Here is a 22,600-nt window from a genome sequence, read left to right as displayed (position 1 = left end):
GGAGGACAGGAAAATTACTCTCCTTATAACCCAGTGTAGCATTACCCTTCTAAACCACAAAAATAGCTCCAACGCCTCCATTTTCCTCTCTGCTAATGAAAAGAACTAACCTTGTTTATTTTTTAGAGAAAATTCAACTATTTATAGACAGGCATATAAACATTTGTTTAATTTTAAACAAATGCAAATGTTAACCTAACATATATTAATTAGATTTTTGTTGAAAGCGATCACAGTCACAACAAAACAAATTTAAAAAGGCTTATTCAGAATGAATATAGTTCACATAAAAATGAAAATTCTGTCATCATTTGCTTATCCTGATGTCGTGCACATCTTACTTCTGCTGAACACAACAAAAGATATTTTAAAGAATGTTGAAAAGAGTTTGGGTTCCCATTGACGTCCATTTGTATTTTTTGTCCATACAATGGAAGTCAATGGAAACCAAAGCCGTTTAGTTACCAACATTCTTCAAAATTTCACACAAAGAAAGCCTACGTCTTAAAGTCTCAGAAAACCAAAGAATGTAAAATATTACAGCATCATCTGACATGCTTGTCAGTGTGTTCAGCTACTCCAGTCACACCTACATCCATCTGCTGCACTGCCCACAAGCCCTCTGTGCCAACACTGACCATCAATGAGCTCATCACTTCCCTGCTGGAGCTACACTAGGCTAAATTCACACTTATCATTTGACAATACACTACATGCCGTTATAATTAACACACAGATCCTTTCACACACATAGCAGTAATAAATCAGACGCTGACTCAAACAGAACTTCCTACTTGTTTTGCCATTGTTCTAAATCAAGTGAGATGACCAGTCCATTGATGAAATAATGTTAATGAATGGCCTGCAAAAACACAAGCCTTTTTGGTACACTCTAATTAGCATTTCAAAGGTATCAGTTTTCATATTGTGGTTGCTCTGTTACTTTTTATTCATTAACTTCTTCCTGTCTTTACTTTTTGTCAATGAAGTAAATTTAAATGAGGTAAATTTAAATCTATAGGACAACTTTAAAGCTTGTAGTTAACACGTAGGATTTCCAAAATGAAAAATTATTGTTATTAGGTACAGTAGTTCCAAAGTACAGTGGCCCTAAAATAACAACCAAAAAATGATATAAATGTGACATTTATTTTGGTCAACCCTTAAACGTGACTGTAGTAATGGTTCTTTCAGCTAATAGCAAAAAAGGTAAAACTCAGCATGTGCTAATGTTACACTGTCACCATGTGGAGACACCTGAGCATTTCATTTATACTTACTTTCATTTATACTCACAATCAAGATAAATTTTAACCAAATTATTAGCATGTACACCAAACAGGATTTTTTTTAGCCTACAGACAAGAAAGGAAAAATAAAGAAGATCATAAAAAAACAAAGATGTGAAGGGAGGATCAGAATTGTTTTTCTTTAATGTATTACATTTACACAGTAATTTTTCACTTTAACAATGAAATTAAGCAAAAAATTTAAAAATAAAAAAGATTTTTGTATAATCTTGTAGTCTGAGTAAACAAGCAGAAGTACAGAATTCAATAAGCATTAGAGAAAATGCAACAATTTACGTAAAATTGGTTTCACAAATTTTTTTAAATAAAAATGAGTTCTCATTTAAGGCTTATAGAAACCTGGATTTTATTTTAGTTTGTTAGTGTTTTCTAAAATTTCCCAGTATTACACTAGATAAATGTAATTACAAAAGTTCTTTGGAATGTGTATTGTATGTAGGTTCGATAATTCTTCCTATTTATTTTGTTTTGTTAGCTAATACTAATAACAAACTATATCTTGACGTTTCTTTCTGAAATATCTGCAGCAGACATGTGTGTGTTTTCGGTGTGTGTGCTTGTATGCTGCATGTATGTGTGAGAATGAGTCCACGGTGACAAAGTGAGAGGAATAAATGTTCAGATGCTTTAGCGCTTCCCAGAATAGGCCTGCAGTCACTGGCCTGCAGTCAGCCTAAAAAAAAATCATTTCACATCATTAGGTGGTGATTTGTGGAACTGTGTTGCCAATTTTCAACACACAAAAGCAGAAATAGACTGAATAAAGATATTCTTGTATATACTGTATTCATACAGTGTTTTCCCTATGTTTGTCTCTCCATCTCTCTCTCCTCAGAAAGCATGAGGCCCAACATAAACAGAGAGACGCAGAACAGAGCTGGTCTGGTAGTTCATGAGAGGATTGACAGACACCATCTCCAGATCGAGGACGTACTCCTTCGGTCCAGTCACTGCTCTGGCCAAAACCAACATGGCACTGATGTTGTTGATTTGCTGCGAACAAGAAATGACAAATATAAATGAGTCAAAAAGTATGAGACCACATTGCAATTCTGACATTTTTCATTTAAACACAAACTGAAAGTTTTGCGATTTTTTAAGCTTAAAACCTAGCTTCAAACAAAGTGAACACGTTAAATAAGACAAAAATATTAAAGATTCTGCACTATTTTAAATCACTAACCAATATAAACAAATATGTGATCGAGTATTAAAAAAAAAAAGTGTTTTTTTTTTTTTACTTTTATTCAGAAAGTATGCATTAAATTGATCAGAATTGACAGTAAAGACAGTAATGTTGCTAAATAATTTTTTTCATCAACGATTTCTTTTCTTTTCATCAAATAATCTTAAAGGGGTCATATGATGCGATTTCAAGTTTTTCTTTCTCTTTGGAGTGTTACAAGTTGATTGTGCATAGATAAGATCCCTGAAGTTGCAAAGACTAAAGTCTCAAAACCAAAGAGATATTCTTTATCAAAGTTAAGACTCTGCCACGTCCCCCTAAAACGGCTCGTTCTAACACGCCCCCACATATCTACCTCACTATGTGGAAATATTTGCATAATGCCACTCAAATGTTCACGCAAAGAAAGAAGGCGTGGTTTCAGTAACCGCAGTTAGTGTTGAAGCAGCATGTCAGGGAGACGCTGTGTGTTTCTAGGCGAAAGCAAAAGCACTTTATTTGGCCTTCCAAAAGTAGATGCATTTAGAAATCTTTAAGATTACTTACAACAGAACAGCAATGCATTTTATGGACGACCATTTCGTGAACCTAGGAGAGGAGGTAATTCTGACTTTGCTATGACAATCTGACGCTTCTGAATCAGCTACTGTTTTGTTATTATTTTAAGTATTTGCTATTGACTGTTCAAATGCGGAGTTTTGCGCATCGTGTGTGTGTGTGTGTGCGAGAGAGCGCGAGAGAGAGAGGGAGAGGTGTTTTTTGAACATTAAAGCATGTCAGCATATTCTGTTACACCAAACACACAAAATAATGATATTTAAAAAAGCATCATATGACCCCTTTAAATTTACAAATTTCACAGAATTTTCCACATGGTTTTCACACAAGTATTAACAGCTGTTTTCAACGTTGATAATAATAAAAAATGTTTCTTGAGCGCCAAATTAACATTAGAATACTTTCTGAAGCATCATGTGACACAGAAGACTGGAGTAATGAATGCTGAAAATTCAGCTTTGCCATCACAGGAATAAATTACATTTTAAAATATATTAAAATAGAAAACAATTGTTAAAATTGTAATAATATTTCACAATATTACTGTTTTACTGTATTATGATCAAATAAATGCCCAGGCGACCACAAGGGACTTCTTTCAAAAACATGATCCAAATGAACCCAAATGAATGATAGTGTAATAATAAAAAGAGAATGTATTTACTCTAGCACACATAAGTTATGAAACTGATGTTTAAAGTGTGTTGTGTGTCTCTGACTAACCCGTATGTAGAATTCTTCATTTTCATCTCCAGAACGAATGCGGAAGGAGTTGTAGGCTCCAGGATAGACGCTGGTGGCCTGGATCTGGAAGATGTCAGAGGGAACCGAGCGTTCGGAGGTGATGCTCATGTATCGATGCACAATGGAAAAGGGCAGGTCACGACACTCTGGCTTCACCACTGGACATATACAATGACTGGACAGAAAGAAAGTGACACAAGGAAAAAGGGAGAGGGGTGTTAAAATAATAAAAAGTGCCAAAATATGATTTTGAGTCAATTATGAGTTGCCTTTACACAAATCGAAATGGCTCACTTCTCTGAAACCTGGACGTAGGGGTCCTGGCAGCGGTTGGAGTTGACACACTGATGTCCACCATGGATGTTCACACAGACCTGTCCCTCCCCACACTGATGAGTGCCTGTCTCACACTCATTCACATCTACACACAGAATTGTTATGACAAACTCAAACCAAGTGAAATGTGATTGTAAGAGTCAAGTGTAAAAAACAGGGATTTTGTTTCAATACCCTGGCAGAGTCGTGTTCCTACTAGCTCGTAACCTTCTGGACAAACACAGGAGAATCTTCCAGGCTCGTTCACACACTGAAACTGGCAAAGGAAACTGGAATAGCTGCACTCATCAATATCTGGGAGGAGAGAAAGAAAACCAGTTACATTCAGTCCATCATCAGTTGGTCAAAAACTATTAGGGTAATGTCTTACGCACTAACCATTGCATGAGAAGCCATCGGGTCCCAGGTCATAGCCTTGATCACAGCGACACAGGAATGTACCATAACTGTTGTAACATCTTTGTTGACAAGGTGCTCCCATCTCACACTCATTTACATCTGATGACAAAGAACAGAGATGATATTTTTGGAGTTCAAGAGACCCAACCCCACTCATTTTTCATATCCTTTCTTGCTCCATGGAATAAAGAAAATGACCCGGTTTTGAAAAAAATATATATATATTTATGTTTGAGTTTTGATTAAGCTGTCAAACTACAATTATTATATTAGTGTGTAAGGAAGTTTTGATTGCTGGAAAATGTATCTGCTTTAAGGACTTACCAACACAGGATCTGTTGTTTCCTGCCAATTGGAAGCCAGGCTCACATTCACAAGAGAAAGATCCTGGCACGTTCACGCAGCGATGCTGACAGTACCTGTACCTGCACTCGTCGATATCTAACAGATGAGAGGAAATACTTACTGTAGACTGCAGAACAGAAAAGATGCATCCATATATTAAAGACAGATGTTAAGACACATCATTTCTTCTCTTACCCACACACTCTATGCCAATCTTGCTGTAGCCGTCAGGGCACTGACAGGTGTAGGTGCCCACAGTGTTGATGCATTCCTGGCTGGGCTGACAGTCATGCATGTCCAATTCACATTCATCAATGTCTGTCCAAAGCATGATGAAGAGCTTCAGGACATCATACTCATGCACATACACTATATAAAACCATATGAACAGGCTTTCCCTACATTCGGCCTTAAATAACTCACCCACGCAGGTATCTCCTTGAGCCCTGTAGCCTACAGGACAGGGGTTAAAGGCCTCGTTACGCTCCACATGAACACTGGGCTCTGATTGGCTGGAGGGCTCAGGTGCAGTGATCACGGAGGCAGAGCGAGGAAGGCACAGGTAACCACCATAATGATTAAAGCATTTCATCTCTCCTTGACAAGCCTGCTGTATAGTCTCACACTCGTTTATGTCTAAGTAAAATAGAGAACAGAATTTAGCTTTACAAGTAATTTGTATGTCCTTTTTATTTTTTTATTTTTTATTAAATACTAGATATATGAAACAAATATACAACCATACATACTGTATAAACAACATAAGAAAAAGAAAAAAGAACAGCAGTTCTTTTTTTTACTTTCAATTATCTCTTTAGCAACTCAAATTGTATCATCTTTTGTTATCTATACTTCTATCAATACTTAAAGGGATAGTTCACCCAAAAATGAAAATTCTGTTTACTTGCATTTACATGAACTCACACTCATGTCATTCAAAACCTAAATGACTTTCTTTCTTCTGTGGAACATAAAAGAAGATATTTGAGAAATATCTTAGATTAAATTTTTTTTAATAACCAAAACTGTTCAGTTACCAACACTCTTTAAAATATCTTCTTTTGTGCTCCACACAAGTCATACAGGAGTGGAACAACATGAGAGTGAATACATGATAACATAATTTTCATTTTTGAGTGAACTATCCCTTTAAGAAAGCCAATAAATTAAAAAAGAAAATCAACCATAAGGAACAATCTACATAGGAAATATATATACAGTGACATGCGAAAGTTTGGGAACCCCTTGCAGAATCTGTGAAAATGTGAATAATTTTAACAAAATAAGAGATCATACAAAATGCATGTTATTTTTTATTTAGTACTGTCCTGAGTAAGATATTTTACATAAAAGATGTTTACATATAGTCCATAAGACCAAAAAATTGCTGAAATTATAAAAATAACCCCCTTCAAAAGTTTGGGAACCCTTGGTTCTGAATACTGTGTGTGGTTACCTGGATGATCTACCACTGTTTTTTGTTTTGTGATGGTTGTTCATGAGTCCCTTGTTTGTTCTGAACAGTTAAACTGAGCACTGTTCCTCAGAAAAATCCTCTGTGTCCTGCAGATTCTTCAGTTTTCCAGCATCTTTTGCATATTTGAACGAGGAGTTACCTGGCAGGGGAGACACCATGATCAAGAAGGTGGTTCACCCAGGGTGAGGCTCAGCCATTGCGCTCAGGTTGTGCTGACCCCTGCGAATTCCCCAAATGTGGGAATCTCGCCTGCATAATTTATGGTAGTGGGGGACTGCGTTCGCACTCTCCCCTGAATTTTTTTTTTGGGGAAGTCGTGGCCTAATGGTTAGAGAGTCGGACTTGTAACCCAAAGGTTGCGGGTTCGAGTCTCATACCGGCAGGGATTGTAGGTGGGGGGAGTGAATGTACAGCACTCTCTCCCACCTTCAATACCACGACTGAGGTGCCCTTGAGCAAGGCACCAAACCCCTAACTGCTCCCTGGGGCCGCAGCATAAATGGCTGTCCACTGCTCCAGGTGTGTGTTCACTGCTGTGTGTGTGCACTAAGGATGGGTTAAATGCAGAGCACTAATTCCTAGTATGGGTCACCATACTTGGCCACATGTCACAACACTAATGATTTCCAGCAGTGACTGTATGATTTTGAGATCCATCTTTTCACACTGAGGACAATTGAGGGACTCAAACACAACTATTAAATAAGGTTCAAACATTCACTGATTCTCCAGAAGGAAACACGATGCATTAAGAGCCGTTTTGAATTTGAAGATCAAGGTAAATTGTACTTAATTTGTCTTCCGGGAAACATGCAAGTATCTTCTGTTGCTTCCGAAGGGCAGTACTAAATGGGAAAAAAATTATATTTCAGCAAAATAAGAAAAATTGGGACATCTTCATCCAGCTCTTACTGCATCGTGTTTCCTTCTGGAGAATCAGTGAATGTTTGAACCTTATTTAATAGTTGTGTTTGAGTCCCTCAATTGTCCTCAGTGTGAAAAGATGGATCTCAAAATCATACAGTCACTGCTGGAAAGGGTTCAAATATGCAAAAGATGCTGGAAAACTGAAGAATCTGCAGGACACAGAGGATTTTTCTGAGGAACAGTAATCAGTTTAACTGTTCAGAACAAACAAGGGACTCATGAACAACCATCACAAAACAAAAAACAGTGGTAGATCATCCAGGTAACCACACACAGTATTAAGAACCAAGGGTTCCCAAACTTTTGAATGGGGTTATTTGAATAATTTCAGCTATTTTTTTGTCTTGTGAACTAAATGTAAACATCTTTTATGTAAAATATCTTACATAAAAGACATATCTTATCTCAGGACAGTACTAAATAAAAAATAACAGTCATTTTGCATGATCTCTCTTATTTTGTTAAAATTATTCACATTTTCACAGATTCTGCAAGGGGTTCCCAACCTTTCGCATGCCACTGTATATATAGGAAGGTTTTGTATGTTCACCTAATATTATTAACCAATCAAAAGACATTTGATGAGACAGTGAAGGGGGTTTGGACCAATCAGATTTCAAAATGGGTGAAGTTACCGCAAGCTGCAGAAAAAGAGGCTAATCAACCAACAACATAATTTCTTGGTTAGGACAAAATCTCAGATTAAATGAATTTATTGCTTGTTGCTCATTTAATTTTTTTTTCTTTGTGCTTGGTTAGGATGTGTTGTATCTGGAATATTAAACTGGGAGAGATAGTATTTTAACATCGAAAAATATGACATAATATACATAATCCATATAATTTAGCCTTGCATTTATATGAAAAAAACTGCTCAGTATTACATCTACAGCTCCTTTTAATCATCTGCGCTTTAACGTGCTGCGTCTTCTCAGGACACAGTGTATTTTAAAATTCAAAGATGCAGCCAGACACAGGGGCAGGACAGAGGGATTGTGCATGTGACATTTAACCAACAAGATAATTAGAGGAGTACGGTGGCAGAGAAGTGCAAAAAAAAGAAGAGCAGATCACAATTCTGAAAACAAAATAACAAATTACAAACGCAAATGCATTTATAAAACAAAATAACAATTCAGAAAGCACAACAACAATTCAGAAAACATCATAACAAGTCAGAAAACACAATGACAAATTCGAAAACAAAATAACAAGTCAGAAAACACAGACAAATCAGACAAACCGGAAGAGGTAGGTATAGTTTGAGATAGCGCCATTGGTTTGGGATTACTCACCGCTGACTGGACGAGACATCTGTCAATCAACGTATACAGGAAGAACCAGCCGAAGAACAGCAGAGTCATGGTAGAAAGTTCGGAGATGGTATTAAAGTAGCTTAGCTTAAATGTATTGTATGAATTGCCCTTACTCTGGAATAAAAAATACGAGGTGTCTATTTACATTTAGTTAAAAGTGGCTGTAATTCATCAGCTCCAGTGGCGCAGATGGATAAGTGTGTGTCCTTGGATTTTTGACGCGATCGACCCGGGTTCGATCCCAAACTTTTTTTTTCTCCCTTTTCAAATCTCGTATTAGCAATGGATTCTATTTACACTAAGTGAAAATAGCAGTATTTTTAGCAATATGCTATTTATACTATGTTAAAATAGCAGGATTTCTACTATCAAGTATACTACTTGTTGCAAATAGTGGCAATTATCTGCACTTCAGTATTGTAGTACATTATAAAACAGTATGCAATAATAACGTATTGTGTAAATTATAATTTTAATTATTAAATGGATGCCACCTTATTGGTACAATAAAGCCCTCCCTACACCTACCCTAACCCTACCCGATACTTTATTTTCAACTTTTTGATTATTTCCTTAATTTTTATTGAAAATAAAAAAAAAAAAGTTAGGCAAAAGGCAGGATCGAATCCGGGTCAATCGTGTCAAAAATCCAAGGAAACACACTTATCCATCTGCGCCACTGGAACTGACAAGTTACAGCCACTTTTAACTAAATGTAAATAGACACCCCGTATTTTTTATTCCAGAGTAAGGGCAATTCATACAATACATTTAAACTAAGCTACTTTAATACCATCTCCAAACTTTCTACCACGACTCTGCTGTTCTTCGGCTGGTTCTTCCTGTATACGTTGATTGACAGATGTTTCGTCCAGTCAGCGGTGAGTAATCCCAAACCAATGACGCTGTCTCAAACTATACCTACCTTTTCCGCTTTGTCTGATTTGTCGTTGTGTTTTCTGATTTGTTCATTTGTTTTCGGATTTGTCTGTGTTTTCTGACTTGTTATTTTGTTTTCGAATTTGTCATTGTGTTTTCTGACTTGTTATAATGTATTCTGAATTGTTATTTTGTTTTTTAGACTTGCATTTGCGTTTGTAATTTGTTATTTTGTTTTCAGAATTGTGATCTGCTTTGCACGTCTCGGCCACCGTAGAGGAGGAATGCATCACTTTCTCATCATCTCTCTCTCTTTCTCTGGCACATGACTTTCCACCCACCTCGACAGAGTTGAGTCTGCATGTCCCACTCATAGCCATCTGTACACTCCTGGCAGAGAAAACACACTTTATTATGAGTTATCTTTAATCATTAGCAGTTACACTCAAACACTTTTATTGACAGGAACATGACTTTTTAATACAAACTGATGTCTGATTGTATACAATAACACACTATATATGGTGAGTTATGTAGGAAGGCAGAGAGATGTGAGATAGTTCATGCATGAAGGAAGACTGAAGAGGAAGAGAGAAGAACAGGGAGAAATTGTCACATTTACTTACTGTGTAAGAGTCACGTTCAGCAGGAGACTGACAGATTGTAGCAGGAAGAACAACCAGACCCATGCAAAGTAGCACATATGTGGCCTTCATAGTTACAGGGTACAGGACATTCACCCTGCCACACACACAGCTGGATGGATGAACAAATGTATAGTTGTCGTTAAGGCACACTTCACACCAAAGAGAACAATAAGAGAGAGCACAGACGTGCAAAGGGGTCTGTTCAGTTCCCGTCGTCTCCTCTATGAAAATAAGAAGGGGGCAGACAGACAGGTGGGGGTGAGACCTTGTAAAAAAAGACCAACAAAGGTAATTGCAAATAAACGTGCTAACAGGAATAGTACACACATACACATGTGGAAGCAGTGACAATGCCCCGTTGAAAAGGCCAGCATTGCTGATCACCTCCATATGTTTTGTTTTGGATATTGGTGTGCTGGTGTCCCCATTAGGATTGTTAACTAGCTTTACAATTTACACTTACAAATAAAGTTGAGTGTTTTATAGCATTTAATAATCTAGGTCAGAATTATCATAGTTACTAAATCTAAAACCATTAAAACAATTTTTTTTGTTACCTTAAATAAACTTTATCTGAGAATAAAATATATATAAAAAACACAAACATTTTGTTTAATCTATTTGCCATGGTAACAATTTAAATTTTTTATTTAACTTGATGTACCTAAAACAATAATCATTAAATACTATATATATATATGTTTAAAAAACTAATAAAATGACAAAAACAACAAAATTATTAAAACTTTAAATTCAAATACAAACAGAAAATATAAAAATAAAAACTAATTCAAAATATGAATAAAAACTATATCTCATTGATACTATACACTGATCTAGGTAAATGTTAATTTATAATTGCACTTTTGTGTAATACTCAATTCATGCTTGCTAATAATAGATTCAATCATGTTAATTTATACAACTTATGTTGGCATATGTAAAAATATATCTAATTTAGAAGAATACTGTTCGTTGTTAATTCATGATACCTTACACATTAACCAGCATAAACCTGCTTGAACCAGCATGGAAATTCACTCTTTTTATCACATTAATATGGCTATAATTCTTCAACAGATATCACTCCATGGCATATATGATAAGTGATAAATGCAAGTTTGGGATTTTGTGCAGTGATTTTGATCTTGCCAACTAAGCAAGGCAAGTTGATGCATATAATCAGATATTGCATGATGGATTTTCCATTCCTCACATTCAGCGATCTGGAGATAGTTATTCACACCTACTACCTCCATCATTTCCTGACAACTGTACACTGTACACACACACACACACAAAGTAACATTTAAATTAACTGGTTTTGGTCACATCAAATACAATATATTTAACATCACAGAATCAACCTACAAATAAAACTAATTATGGGTTAAATCAGGTCTTTAAGGTAAGTTTGAGTTACCACTTTTTACAGTGTAGCATGAGACTTTATACTGTCCAAAATGCTGCTGCTAGAACAGTATTTCACCTGTTCTGGCCTCTCTTAACTACAGTAATTTATTTTAAGGTCTTATTATATGTTTTTATAGCTGTAAAACAAATCATAGTCCTCCTCAGCCATCAGTATCGCTCCTGGACTCTCATAACATCTACTTCTGCCTACACTCGCATTTCAAGATTAAAGATGATCTTTCTCTGTAGCTTTGAGGGTTTATTTTAAGTTTTGTTTGCTTTTATGGCTAAATGCATTATACCATTTTAATTGCTCTTGTACATCACTTGTTGTTTTTAGATGCCCTCTGTAAATACACTGACATGACTTTCTACTGATTTCTAGGGACTTGCTCTACTGTTTGTTCAGGAACAGCAAAGTTGGCCTGCCCAAGAGGCAGAAACATGGCCAGTGTCTGAACTCTACAGGATATGACACAAGCAATTCCATGCACTCAGATTCGTCCAAAAACAAGCCTTGTCTGTAGTCATTAACTACAACTGTTTTCAATTCAAACTAAAGGTTTCTGTCACATCTAAGCATGATTAGAAAGCATTGACTACATTTCTGTCATTCATTTCATTATTACAAAGCAACAATGAGCTTTAAAGTCCTGGAATGACAAATGCTAAATTTCTCATACACGCTTTATCAAATGTCTTTCTCTCCAAGTATGCTTGAATGGTCTCATTTGCATTATGTACTGCTATGGTCAATTTTACAAACTGCAAATGCACAGGAGTCAAATACAGATGGTTTGAAACTCACTTTCTGAAGTCTGTCCAGCAGAAGTTGTCTCGCTCTTCTGTCTCTGTGCCTATTGATTTCTCTCTCCCTCTCCGTTTAGTGGACTGTTTTTAGAGCTCTGTGACAGCAGACAGGACCTGGGCAGTGATAGCTGTTTGAAAGTGTATTATGAATGTGAGGAAAGGTGCAATGCTATAGAAAGGAGGTTAGGACGGCCCACTTCTTTCCCTCCACCCACTTCTGAAAGGCCCCTGCATCTCAGCCACCCTTCACCCTCCTGCCTTGTTATTCCTCCAGGCCCCAAGGATTCAAATTCCTAGTTTCCAGACCAAATCCCAAATCCATCACTCACAGAGGGGGAAAAAACGATCCATCTGGGTTATATTAGGCAAAACCTGTGCAATTCACAGGCCTTAACTACTTCCCTTTTTAATACACTTTGCCTTATCAACTTTCATCGTGGTGGAGCTTGCTTGTATCTGACACTGCTGGATATTTACTGGGGGATGTCGAAAAGGAATGCAGACACAAATTAACAGGGTAAAAAAGGAGGCAAGGCCTCCCGATTTAACTGTAAAATACTACCCGGTGCCAGGAACATCATGTGTCTTCATTACACAAAGGTTTGAGCACCATTAAGACAATGGCTTTGATGGAAACAACAGAGATAGCCTACTTTTAGAAACAGCAGGAGTGCCAGGGTTCCCATGAGGACTTTTCTGCAGAAATTCAGAGGAATTTTCCATGACCATTTGTAGGGGGTGACAGCTGTCCTAGGTCTGGCCTTTTATAAGGTAGTAAAAGTGTCTCCTCATCTATCCACTTCAGAGCTGACCAGCCAACTGTAGCCCCCTGCTGCTGACCCACACCCGCTGGGCACACAAACAGGTCGCTACTTCCCTGTGGGAAAACACTGAAGCACACTTTGAGATAATTACCCTCCTCTACACTCTTTAAAATAAAGGTTCCAAAAGTGGGTTTTCACAGCAATGCCATAGAAGAACTATTGTTGGGTTCCCCAAAGAACCATTCAGTGAACAGGTCTTAAAGGAATAGTTCACCCAAAAATGAAAATGTACCCCACTTCAGGCCATCCAAGACATAGATGAGTTTGTTCCTTATCTGAACAGGTTTGGTGAAATTTAGCATCACATCACTTGCTCAACAATGGATCCTCTGCAGTGAATGGGTGCCGTCAGAATGAGAGTTCAAACAGCTGATAAAAACATCACAATAAACCACAAGTAATACACATGACTGTAGTCCATCAATTCATGTCTTGTGAAGCGAAAAACTGTTTTTATAATAAATTCATCAAGAGTCAGAATCAGGAGAGAAATATGCATAGATCAAGCACTGTTTATGAGCGAAAACGGTCCAAAACAGTTCTAAAAAAATATGCCTTAATGATGGATTTGTTTCTAACTAACACGCAGCTTTTCTCTTTTCAAGACATTAAATGATGGACTGGAGTCATGTGGATTACTGGTGGATTATTGTGATGTTTTCCAACGGCACCCATTCACTGTAGAAGGTCAATTGGTGATCGAGTGACGTAATGCTAAACTCAAATTTCAAATCTGTACAGGTGTAGAAATACATTCCGATGTAGAAACAAACTCATCTACATCTAGAATGGCCTGAAGGTAAGTAAATGTTCAGTAAATTTTTATTTTTGGGTGAACCATTGCTTTAAAAGAACCATTTTTTCTTAGTGTGATGAACATTTTAATTAATTAATTTTTTCACTATAAGGAATCTTTAGTGCAACGAAAAGGTTCCATGGATGCTAAAGGTTCTTCATGGATCCATAGATGCCAATAAAAAACGTTTATGTATTACCCTGAATATTAAGTAAGTACGGACATTCCTAATGACCACTTTTACAAACAACAAATAAGGCAGATTTGTAGACAACACTTTATTTTTTTAACTTAAGTTAAAATTTTTTACAAGAATACTGTGATATACAAAGGGAGCTGAGGTAGCAACATTTACAAACAAGAGGGCGACTAGCTCTTTAAAGGTTTGAAGAAAATTTTGGTCAATCTAACTGGAAACCAGCATTGGAAATATGTTCTAGTCATGGTACATTTTCAGGATGCAGCTTTGGATGACACCCATGTATCTGTCCCATATTACTTGATGCCTGTGGAAAAAAATCACGTAATACGTTTAGCAAATGCTTTTGTTGTTGTTTTTTAGTATGAGAAAGAGATCCCAGTGTTGGGGTAATGCATTACAAGTAACGCCAGTTACGTAATCAGACTACTTTTTTTAAGTAACTAGTAAAGTAATGCATTACTTTTTAATTTAGAAGGAAATATCCGAGTTACTTTTTCAAATAAGTAACTCCAGTTACTTTGTTTCCCATGTAGTGACTGACAGCTTTCGTGTTGCCATGTTGAGAGAAATCAGGAGTAAGTGCAGAGGCGTTGTGTGTGAACATGATCTTACTGTAGTTCTAGACTAAATATGAACATGTATTTACTCATCTCACCTGCACAAAAACAGATTTAGTACTCCTCAAAATCAATAACAACAGTCAAATGCAAACTCAGAAACCTGCAATAATTAAATATTTAATATAAGACAAATATCATTTATGCATTTAATCCTATTTTATTAACCAAAGTCTTTGCTAGTGACCTTCGATGATCCAATTCAACCATACTAAGCAAAAATGAAACATTTGTGTTTCCTTTTTGTTATTGCTGAATAGTGTTGAACTTTCTTCTCCTGCGCCATATTCTTCATGCGATTCGTTTCAGCTGCGCCCTCTACTGTACTGTACAGACGTGAATTTACATTTCCTTCAGCCTGAGACGTATTCATTTCACTTTTGGTGTGAAAGGGCTTTTACATATGTAAAATAACTTTTTTATATTAAAAACAAACAAGCAAGCCCTGCCCAGATTTAAAAAGTAACTCAAAAGAAACATAACGCATTACTTCCCATAAAAAGTAACTAAGTAACGTAATTAGTTACTTTTTAGGAAGCAGCACAATATTGTAATGCATTACTTTTAAAAGTAACTGTCCCCAACACTGATCACAAACACACATAAATGCATATATACTAACCTGAAAGCCTCAAGCATGCGTACAGAGCTGCTGTAGTGCTTGAGGAAAAGTCTGAGGTCTCCGATTGTCCATTTATCTGACCGGCATGGTTCAACGAACTGAAAGAAGAACCGATAATCCTTCTGTCACACTTGACCTGGGACTATTCAGGGACAAATATCACCTCTTGGTATGCAGTTTATCTAGTGTCAGTGCATTACCTTCTCCACAAGGTCGATGAACAGATCTCGGAAATCTTTGGTGTGTGTGAGTTTTGAGGCGATGTTAACTAGAGCTCTTGACAAATTCTGAAGTTCACCCACAGCAATAAGCATCCATGTCATCCAAGATAAATAAAACAAATTAATAAACAAAACGTGTATATAATATATACACACACACACACACACTACTGTTCAAATGTTTAGTAAGATTTTATATCTTTGAAAGAAGTCTCTTATTCTTACTTAGGCAGCATTAACTTGATCAGAAATCATCTGTAATATTGTGAAATGTCATTTATTCTAAATGTTATGTATTCCTGTGATGGCAAAGCCATTACTCCAGTTGTCAGTGTCACATGATCCTTCAGAAATCATTCTAAAATACTGATTTGGGCTTTTTAGGGCTCTTTGATGAATAGAAAGACAGCGTTTATTTGAAACTGAAATCTTTCCTAACTTTATAAATGTCTTTAGTGTCATTTTTGATTAATTTGAAGTGCCCTTGCTGAATAAAAATATTATTTAAAAAAATATCTGTGTGTGTGATAAAATGCTTACAATTAAAAACATTCATGCTTCTCACCTTAAAACTGGCCTCCATCTCACTAAAGACTTTAATTTTCCCTCTAAGCTGTGCACACACCAAGCTATAACGTTAGTAGAAAGGACAGATATGTTAGAGATAGTGTGTCATAAGCATTACACTTGACCATGTGAATAAACTATTTGCATGCCTTTTGTGTTGGTCCAACATGTCCTTATCATTAACCAAAACTTTCAAGTCTTTCAAGTCATGGAGAAACTCTTTTTCTAGATCAACATTCAAGTCTTCCATCATGTTGTCTAAGAAAGTATGAAAGAAAGAAAACAGAGCGTGAGAATGCATATACAGTACCTGTAATGCATTTCCTTTCAAATTAATTTTGCCTCATTTCCATTACCTTTCCCATTATGGATCTCACACATATTTCCCTAACAGAATTTGGGGAATACTTCCTGATTTTGGCACTGTCACCTCCCTGCTTTCAGAACTGCATACTGTACAAAGACACTCACCAAAGATTATCTGACTGGTGGAATTTCATGCAATGTGACAGTAGTGGCTGCTGTAGTAATGTAAATGACAGAATTGTAGTTTTTCTTGAGTGAACTGTATCTTTAAGGTGAACATCTTACCAACTGCTCCCACGGTCCAGTAGCTGATGAGCTGACCAGCGCAAAAGGCAAAGTCCTGGAAAGACAAATATTGTAGCTTTCTCTTCCCTGTCTCAAAACGGCTGTTAGCAAAGAACACGATGGCAGCATAGTCCCTGCAGAGAGACATGGCTGAGTCAATGAGAAGACAGAGTGTGAAAAGTGTGCCAGGAACAGAAAAGAGCATATGAGGAGAAAGATGAATGGGGGAGAGAGAGCAAGCAAAACAGTAAGAAGGTGAACACAACAGAAACATAAGTTTTAAGATGTGCCTGTTTATTTTCTAGGTTTTGTCGGGTTTATGATTGCTTTTAATTATAACTCTAAAAGCTTTCACTGGTTAAGCTGGTTGTATTAAGTCACAATAGCACAAATGCATTTACAGTACTGAAGTACAGTATATGACCTCATATAAATCATCTTTATCACAAGAACAGGTAGGAAATATTGTGATTGACACACATTTACATCCCTTGAATTGGAAAGTTAGAAATGGTCACAGTTTCAATAGGTGGGACAGCTGCTTTTTACCACTAGCAATATGCTTCATTTGGCCACATGTGTGAAAGTCTCACCTTGCCAAAACATCAGACAGGAGAAAGTGACGCTGTATGTTCTCCACTAGGGGGCCTTTTAGCTCTTCCACCACTTTAAACACATGCTTGAAATTGTCAAACTGAGAAAATGGAAGTGAGGTTAAAACAATACATCTTCTTGCTTATCATCTGGTCTTTGAATGAATGAATGAATCAATCAATCAATCAATTAATTAATATTCACTTAATTACAAAATATAATAATATTATTTAATATCTAAGTAGTGTACACTGACATTATGTAAATAAATGTGAATAAAATAATAACAATTATTATTTAATATTCATAAGTACTGTATGCTGACAACATTTCTGTAAACAAATATATGTGAATATAATAATCATCATCATTATTTAATATCTCTAAGTATTGTACACTGACAACCTTTCTGTTGATAAATTAGTACTAAAGTAATAATAACAATTATTACACTTTAATATTTCTAAGTATTGTCCACTGAAATTTCCGTAAAGATTATGTTAATTAGTAATAAAAAATAATAACAACAATTTTATAATAACAATCAATCATTTTTATAATAACACTCACAATCAATTTAAGTACTGTGCACTGACAACATATTTGTAAACAACAATAATAATAATTGTTATTATTTGTAAGTATTGTACACTGACAACATTTCTGTAAAACAGCATTGCTAATCATGCAGTATCATCCTTTCTTTGTGAGACATGCAAAAATATAAGAGGCCAAAGTGTCTGCAGCACCTGTCGACGACAGCACTTGAGCGCAATCCCAGTCTTTGAACTGATGTCGTCCAAGTCTTTTTTGGTCCCTTTGGAGAGTTTCTTACCCAGCACCTCCCTGGCAAACACACTATCAAACTCATAGTACCTACAGGACAAATGTGGCAACAAACAAACAAGCTCAGCAAAACAGTGATGATGATGCCCTAACTACTAAAACTAAAAAAGCAACAACATTATAAAACATAATACAAACTAGTACGACCACAGACCTCTCGATGAGCATGGTTTGATGGTGAGGAGGGATCTGGAACAGAAGCTGATTGGCCACTTTGGAAGGGGACTGGAGGAGCCGCTCACACATCTGGAATGTTCTGAACTGGTCCATGGTGTCGCTGTGCAGAATTTCTGCATTGGCTTCACACTCCTGCAAGGCACCTGCTTCCATCCGTATTCTCACTGCATCTGAGACTATATACATGAAGAGGATCATTACCTTAAGTGTTAAACATAAAAAAGCATGCACTAAGTGTGTATGACAAACTCGTATGCAACATTTAGAAACAACTTTATTAACCTGTGTGTCCATCCAGCCACAGTTGGTACACGTCTTCATCCAGGACAGTAGTGTTCCCCACAAACACATCTAACTCCGTAGACATTTTCTTAAAAAGCATAAATAATAATAATAATAATATTTAAAATGATATATTAAAAACATAGTTAAAAATAATTTGCTATACAAAGAGTGGTCACAGCTGCTTTTGACAAACATAACTTTGATTTGCAGCAACAAATGCGATCTCTTAAAATGAAAACTGTTGTAATAAACTGTTTATATGTTGTAGGTGTTTTTATAAGATGTGCAGAGATTTAAAACGCAAAATGATACATGAGAACCTTCTTATTCAGAGAAAGATGAAGTCAAACTCATGATGAAAACTTACCGTTTTATTTATGCGTTGCACTGAAAAATTCAGTCAAAGAGGAGCAGTTAGCTCATGGTAGAACGTGGCTTCTGCTGTATGGCTCTCTAGGACGCATCTGCGAGCTGAGCTTATTGCGCAGATACAATTCCAAACGCGCAGCAGGTGCAGATCTGTTAATGCGCTTTATGCTGAAGCACAAACAAATAATACCAGGATTATCTATGAACGCTGACTGATACTGTAGTATATGCAAAAGCTGTCAAACTCCTCACAATCGCCTGGATCCAGTATCTGGTTTTACCCAAGCTGAACTACATTCACCATAGACATTGCCCTCCGTCGAGCGTTCATGCAGCGTTATTGAACGTCTGCTTCTGTGTGACTGCCACCTGCTGTTAAGGAATAAACAAAGCACAAAGTTGCAACCAAAACTAAAAAAATGTGCAGAAAAACGTATAACTTAATGCCTATATCATTTTAATTTTGTGCTTGTGTAATGTTTCTGGCTCAGACTTACAGTATTACTCAAGCTGAACTTACAATAACAGACTGAGGAAACGTGTATTAAGGCATTTTTGGTAAATTGAATGATCGGTAATGTTAATATTGAACCAAATCTGCACAAACCAAGTCTTAAAGAATTATATTTGCTTGAGTATTGATTTTATCCTAAAATCTCCTCCCAAGTTATTATTTGTTGTAATGTTAAAGTGGAGTATCAGTTGGCGTTGGAATAATTATACAATTTTGTGATATTTTGTAAAAATAAATAAAATTGTGATATTGTGAATGCAATTTATCATATTTATAAAATGTGATTTGATTCACATTTTATATTTGTAATATATTTGATTAAATATTAATATTTGATTAAATGTTACTGTAATATTTAAAGGATAGTATTCACACATTTTTATTAGCTATATACTACTGTTCAAAAGTTTGGGGTTTTATTTAAAGCAAGTTTTATTAAGCAAGGACTGAATTGGCAGTAAAGACTTATTGTTACAAAAATTCAATTTCAGATAAATGTTGTTCCTTTAACTTTTCTGTTAATCAAAGAATGCACAAACAATATATAGCTTTCCACAAAAATATATTTAGTGGCACAACCTTTTCGACATTGATAGTAAAATAAATGTTTCTTGGGCAACAGTTTTGGAATCATTTCTGAAAAACACTTAATGAAAACTGGAGTAATGGCTGCTGAAAATTCAACTTTGCCATCACAGGAATAATTATATTTTGAAATAAATGTAAAATAGACAACAATTCATTTAAATTGTAATAATATTTCACAACATTACTGATTTTACTGTACTTTTGAACAGCATACATATTAGCTAAGTAATAAACATATAATTTATAGAGCTGGCACCCAACCAAGGTCCACACCTGCTGCTACACCCATGGTACAAAAACATTTGATAGAGTAACAACGACATTTGAAACTGTGGTTTATTCTGAAAACAAGTCAAATGAAATGTGCATGCAATACAATAATTATCAAGGTATCACTGAAATATATTTTAACATTTCGCTTTCTTTAACAAATATACGCTTATTATGTTATATAATCCACAGCTGATCTGAACCAGCAGACTCAGCACTAAACATGACCAGCATCAGTATTTATTCTGGGTTTGGGTCATTTAACTTGCAGATAAGCATGTGTGCCTCAAAAACCAACTCAAGCCTTTCTCTCTCCCTTTCAAGAGTAGCGATCTCTTCCTCCAGTTGCGTCTTCCCATGTTCCAAATGCTCCGTCTCCTGGAAGAGAAAGCACAAGCTCAGGACATACGGCTAACGGCTAAACATGGTTTATAGCACAAATAAGTACTAATCTCACATTCTGTAATGTGTATATAAGCATCCGACGACGGTCCCGACACCTGGCGGCTGCTACTCTGTTCCTTTCCCTGCGGATCCTTATCCTGTCAAGTTCCTCAGAGGACATCTATAAAGGCCGAGGTGTTAGGTGTTAGCAAGGCAATTCCAAATTTCATTTAAGAACCAAGATTCAGTCTAAAAGAGTGATGGTGCTGCCATCTTATGAATGATATCAAGAAAACATACAGACAGCAATTCTACCCAATTCCAAATATGCTGTTCCTGTTACTAATCCATTGGCACCAATGACAACATGATCCATCCATCTGAGCATGCGCTTTAAGATTCCCGCTCAAATACTACAGCGCTGACTCACTCCTCATGCCCCTGTGTGATTCAGGTGTGAGTCATTTCACTCTTTTACCACAATGAATGAATCACCAGAACTTTACTTTCACTACATTCTGCATTCTAAACTCTGAAAATTTCAGAAATATCAGTAACTTACATGTTTGTTAGCATGTCCTATTGAACGGTCCCCCACTGTTCCATTACAGGACGGGTCAGGACTGGAGCACTGTGACAAACAGGGGCAGTTGGGCATGGTGGTGGGTGCGAATGAGGAAAACGTTCCCAAGGTGGCCTCTGATTGGGAAAATAGAGAGGACTGCAGAAGCCACTGAAGATCTGGACTAGATGTAATTACATCAAGATTTGGGCTGGATGTAGTGTCCTCAGTAAGATTCTGCAATAAATGAATTTGTAACTTACATGTTTGTTAGCATGTCCTATTGAACGGTCCCCCACTGTTCCATTACAGGACGGGTCAGGACTGGAGCACTGTGACAAACAGGGGCAGTTGGGCATGGTGGTGGGTGCGAATGAGGAAAACGTTCCCAAGGTGGCCTCTGATTGGGAAAATAGAGAGGACTGCAGAAGCCACTGAAGATCTGGACTAGATGTAATTACATCAAGATTTGGGCTGGATGTAGTGTCCTCAGTAAGATTCTGCAATAAATGAATTTGTTATTAAATAATGTTAACAATTATAAAAAATGTAGGCTCAAAAACAATTATAAGAATTGCAGACGAAAAAATTTTTCATCTTCACAATACTGAACAATTATTATCTGTCCTGTTGTAGTTCTTCTGTTTGATTTAGTTGATTTTGAAAATATACAAAAGTCGGTCAGAAGTCAGAAAGAGCTTTATTACCAAGTATGTTTACACACACACAAGGAATCTGACTTGGAGCTTCCAGTGCAGAAGAAAATACGGACATAGTGCAGACATACATGATAGTGCAGAATTACACAGTAGAGGTGGAATTTATTTATTTAGTCATTTAGCAGACACTTTTATCCAAAGCGACTTACAAATGAGGACAACAGAAGCAATCAATTGTAGTATTAAAACAACTAAAAACAGATCCAAAACTAAAAGCTAAAACTTTATAAATACTACCTATATGCATTTTAAAAATAAAGAGATTAAATAAAAATGACAAATGCATACAACAATTTTTCAAAACTTAACATTTAAATGAAAATTAAATAAAACTAAAACTTAATAAAATACCTCTACAGACATAATAAATTCAGACATAATTTAACCAAAATTAAAATAAATAACAAATACAAATAATACAAATCAAACGTCAGTAGTTTATCAGTAATCCTAAAAAAAATCACTGCCAAACTTACATGCTAAAAAACAGCAACTTCCTGACACA

At 36.2% G+C, this 22,600-nt stretch overlaps 3 protein-coding genes across 4 annotated transcripts; all 3 read right to left on the bottom strand.

The window, feature by feature from the left end:
- Nucleotides 1–1,739: 1,739 nt before the first annotated feature.
- LOC107567181 (EGF-containing fibulin-like extracellular matrix protein 2) lies at nt 1,740–19,391 on the bottom strand. Its single transcript, XM_016252824.1, has 17 exons — nt 19,311–19,391; nt 19,057–19,226; nt 18,687–18,774; nt 18,382–18,580; nt 18,131–18,257; nt 17,381–17,481; nt 16,788–16,921; nt 10,104–10,345; nt 9,819–9,867; nt 5,302–5,514; nt 5,074–5,196; nt 4,858–4,974; nt 4,513–4,632; nt 4,309–4,428; nt 4,093–4,219; nt 3,778–3,973; nt 1,740–2,303 (listed from the first exon to the last, which is right to left on the bottom strand). Exons 3-17 carry the CDS (start codon nt 18,769–18,771, stop codon nt 2,142–2,144), a joined length of 2,115 nt encoding a protein of 704 aa, XP_016108310.1. The 5' UTR covers nt 18,772–18,774; nt 19,057–19,226; nt 19,311–19,391; the 3' UTR covers nt 1,740–2,141.
- Nucleotides 14,281–16,847, bottom strand: LOC107567182 (acidic fibroblast growth factor intracellular-binding protein B-like). 2 transcript variants are annotated; one of them, XM_016252825.1, is made up of 5 exons: nt 16,346–16,847; nt 16,195–16,258; nt 15,609–15,695; nt 15,409–15,506; nt 14,295–14,473 (listed from the first exon to the last, which is right to left on the bottom strand). In XM_016252825.1, exons 1-5 carry the CDS (start codon nt 16,495–16,497, stop codon nt 14,404–14,406), a joined length of 471 nt encoding a protein of 156 aa, XP_016108311.1. In that variant the 5' UTR covers nt 16,498–16,847; the 3' UTR covers nt 14,295–14,403. The 2 variants fall into 2 exon arrangements, with proteins under 2 accessions (XP_016108312.1, XP_016108311.1); XM_016252826.1 differs by lacking the exon at nt 16,346–16,847 and having other exon boundaries at nt 14,281–14,473; nt 16,195–16,334.
- Nucleotides 19,392–20,670: 1,279 nt separating the features above from the next.
- LOC107567158 (proto-oncogene c-Fos-like) lies at nt 20,671–21,735 on the bottom strand. The gene is made up of 4 exons (XM_016252799.1): nt 21,676–21,735; nt 21,377–21,613; nt 20,888–20,995; nt 20,671–20,808 (listed from the first exon to the last, which is right to left on the bottom strand). Exons 1-4 carry the CDS (start codon nt 21,733–21,735, stop codon nt 20,671–20,673), a joined length of 543 nt encoding a protein of 180 aa, XP_016108285.1.
- Nucleotides 21,736–22,600: the final 865 nt, after the last annotated feature.

The sequence above is a fragment of the Sinocyclocheilus grahami genome, unplaced genomic scaffold (genome assembly GCF_001515645.1).
Source record: "Sinocyclocheilus grahami isolate Dianchi unplaced genomic scaffold, SAMN03320097.WGS_v1.1 scaffold1131.1, whole genome shotgun sequence".
NCBI lineage: Eukaryota > Metazoa > Chordata > Actinopteri > Cypriniformes > Cyprinidae > Sinocyclocheilus > Sinocyclocheilus grahami.
The sequence above is the reverse complement of the archived record's forward strand: the minus strand, read 5'-3'. Positions and strand labels throughout refer to the sequence as shown.

Bases quoted from the DNA above. Each gene is read 5' to 3' on its own strand.
- LOC107567182 (XM_016252825.1), bottom strand. From the start codon at position 16,497: ATGCATTCTCACGCTCTGTTTTCTTTCTTTCATACTTTCTTAGACAAC. The intron at 16,259-16,345 runs GCATGCAAATAG...CTAACGTTATAG, and splicing joins ATGTTGGACCAACACAAAAG to CTTGGTGTGTGCACAGCTTA. The intron at 15,696-16,194 runs GTGAGAAGCATG...GGTGAACTTCAG, and splicing joins AGATGGAGGCCAGTTTTAAG to AATTTGTCAAGAGCTCTAGT.
- LOC107567181 (XM_016252824.1), bottom strand. From the start codon at position 18,771: ATGTCTACGGAGTTAGATGTGTTTGTGGGGAACACTACTGTCCTGGAT. The intron at 10,346-16,787 runs GTAAGATGTTCA...TTATTTTCATAG, and splicing joins CTGGACCGTGGGAGCAGTTG to AGGAGACGACGGGAACTGAA. The intron at 9,868-10,103 runs GTAAGTAAATGT...TTTCTCTGCCAG, and splicing joins CTGAACGTGACTCTTACACA to GAGTGTACAGATGGCTATGA.
- LOC107567158 (XM_016252799.1), bottom strand. From the start codon at position 21,735: ATGCCCAACTGCCCCTGTTTGTCACAGTGCTCCAGTCCTGACCCGTCC. The intron at 20,996-21,376 runs GTAAGTTACTGA...CGGCCTTTATAG, and splicing joins TAGGACATGCTAACAAACAT to ATGTCCTCTGAGGAACTTGA. The intron at 20,809-20,887 runs GTGAGATTAGTA...TTTCTCTTCCAG, and splicing joins TTATATACACATTACAGAAT to GAGACGGAGCATTTGGAACA.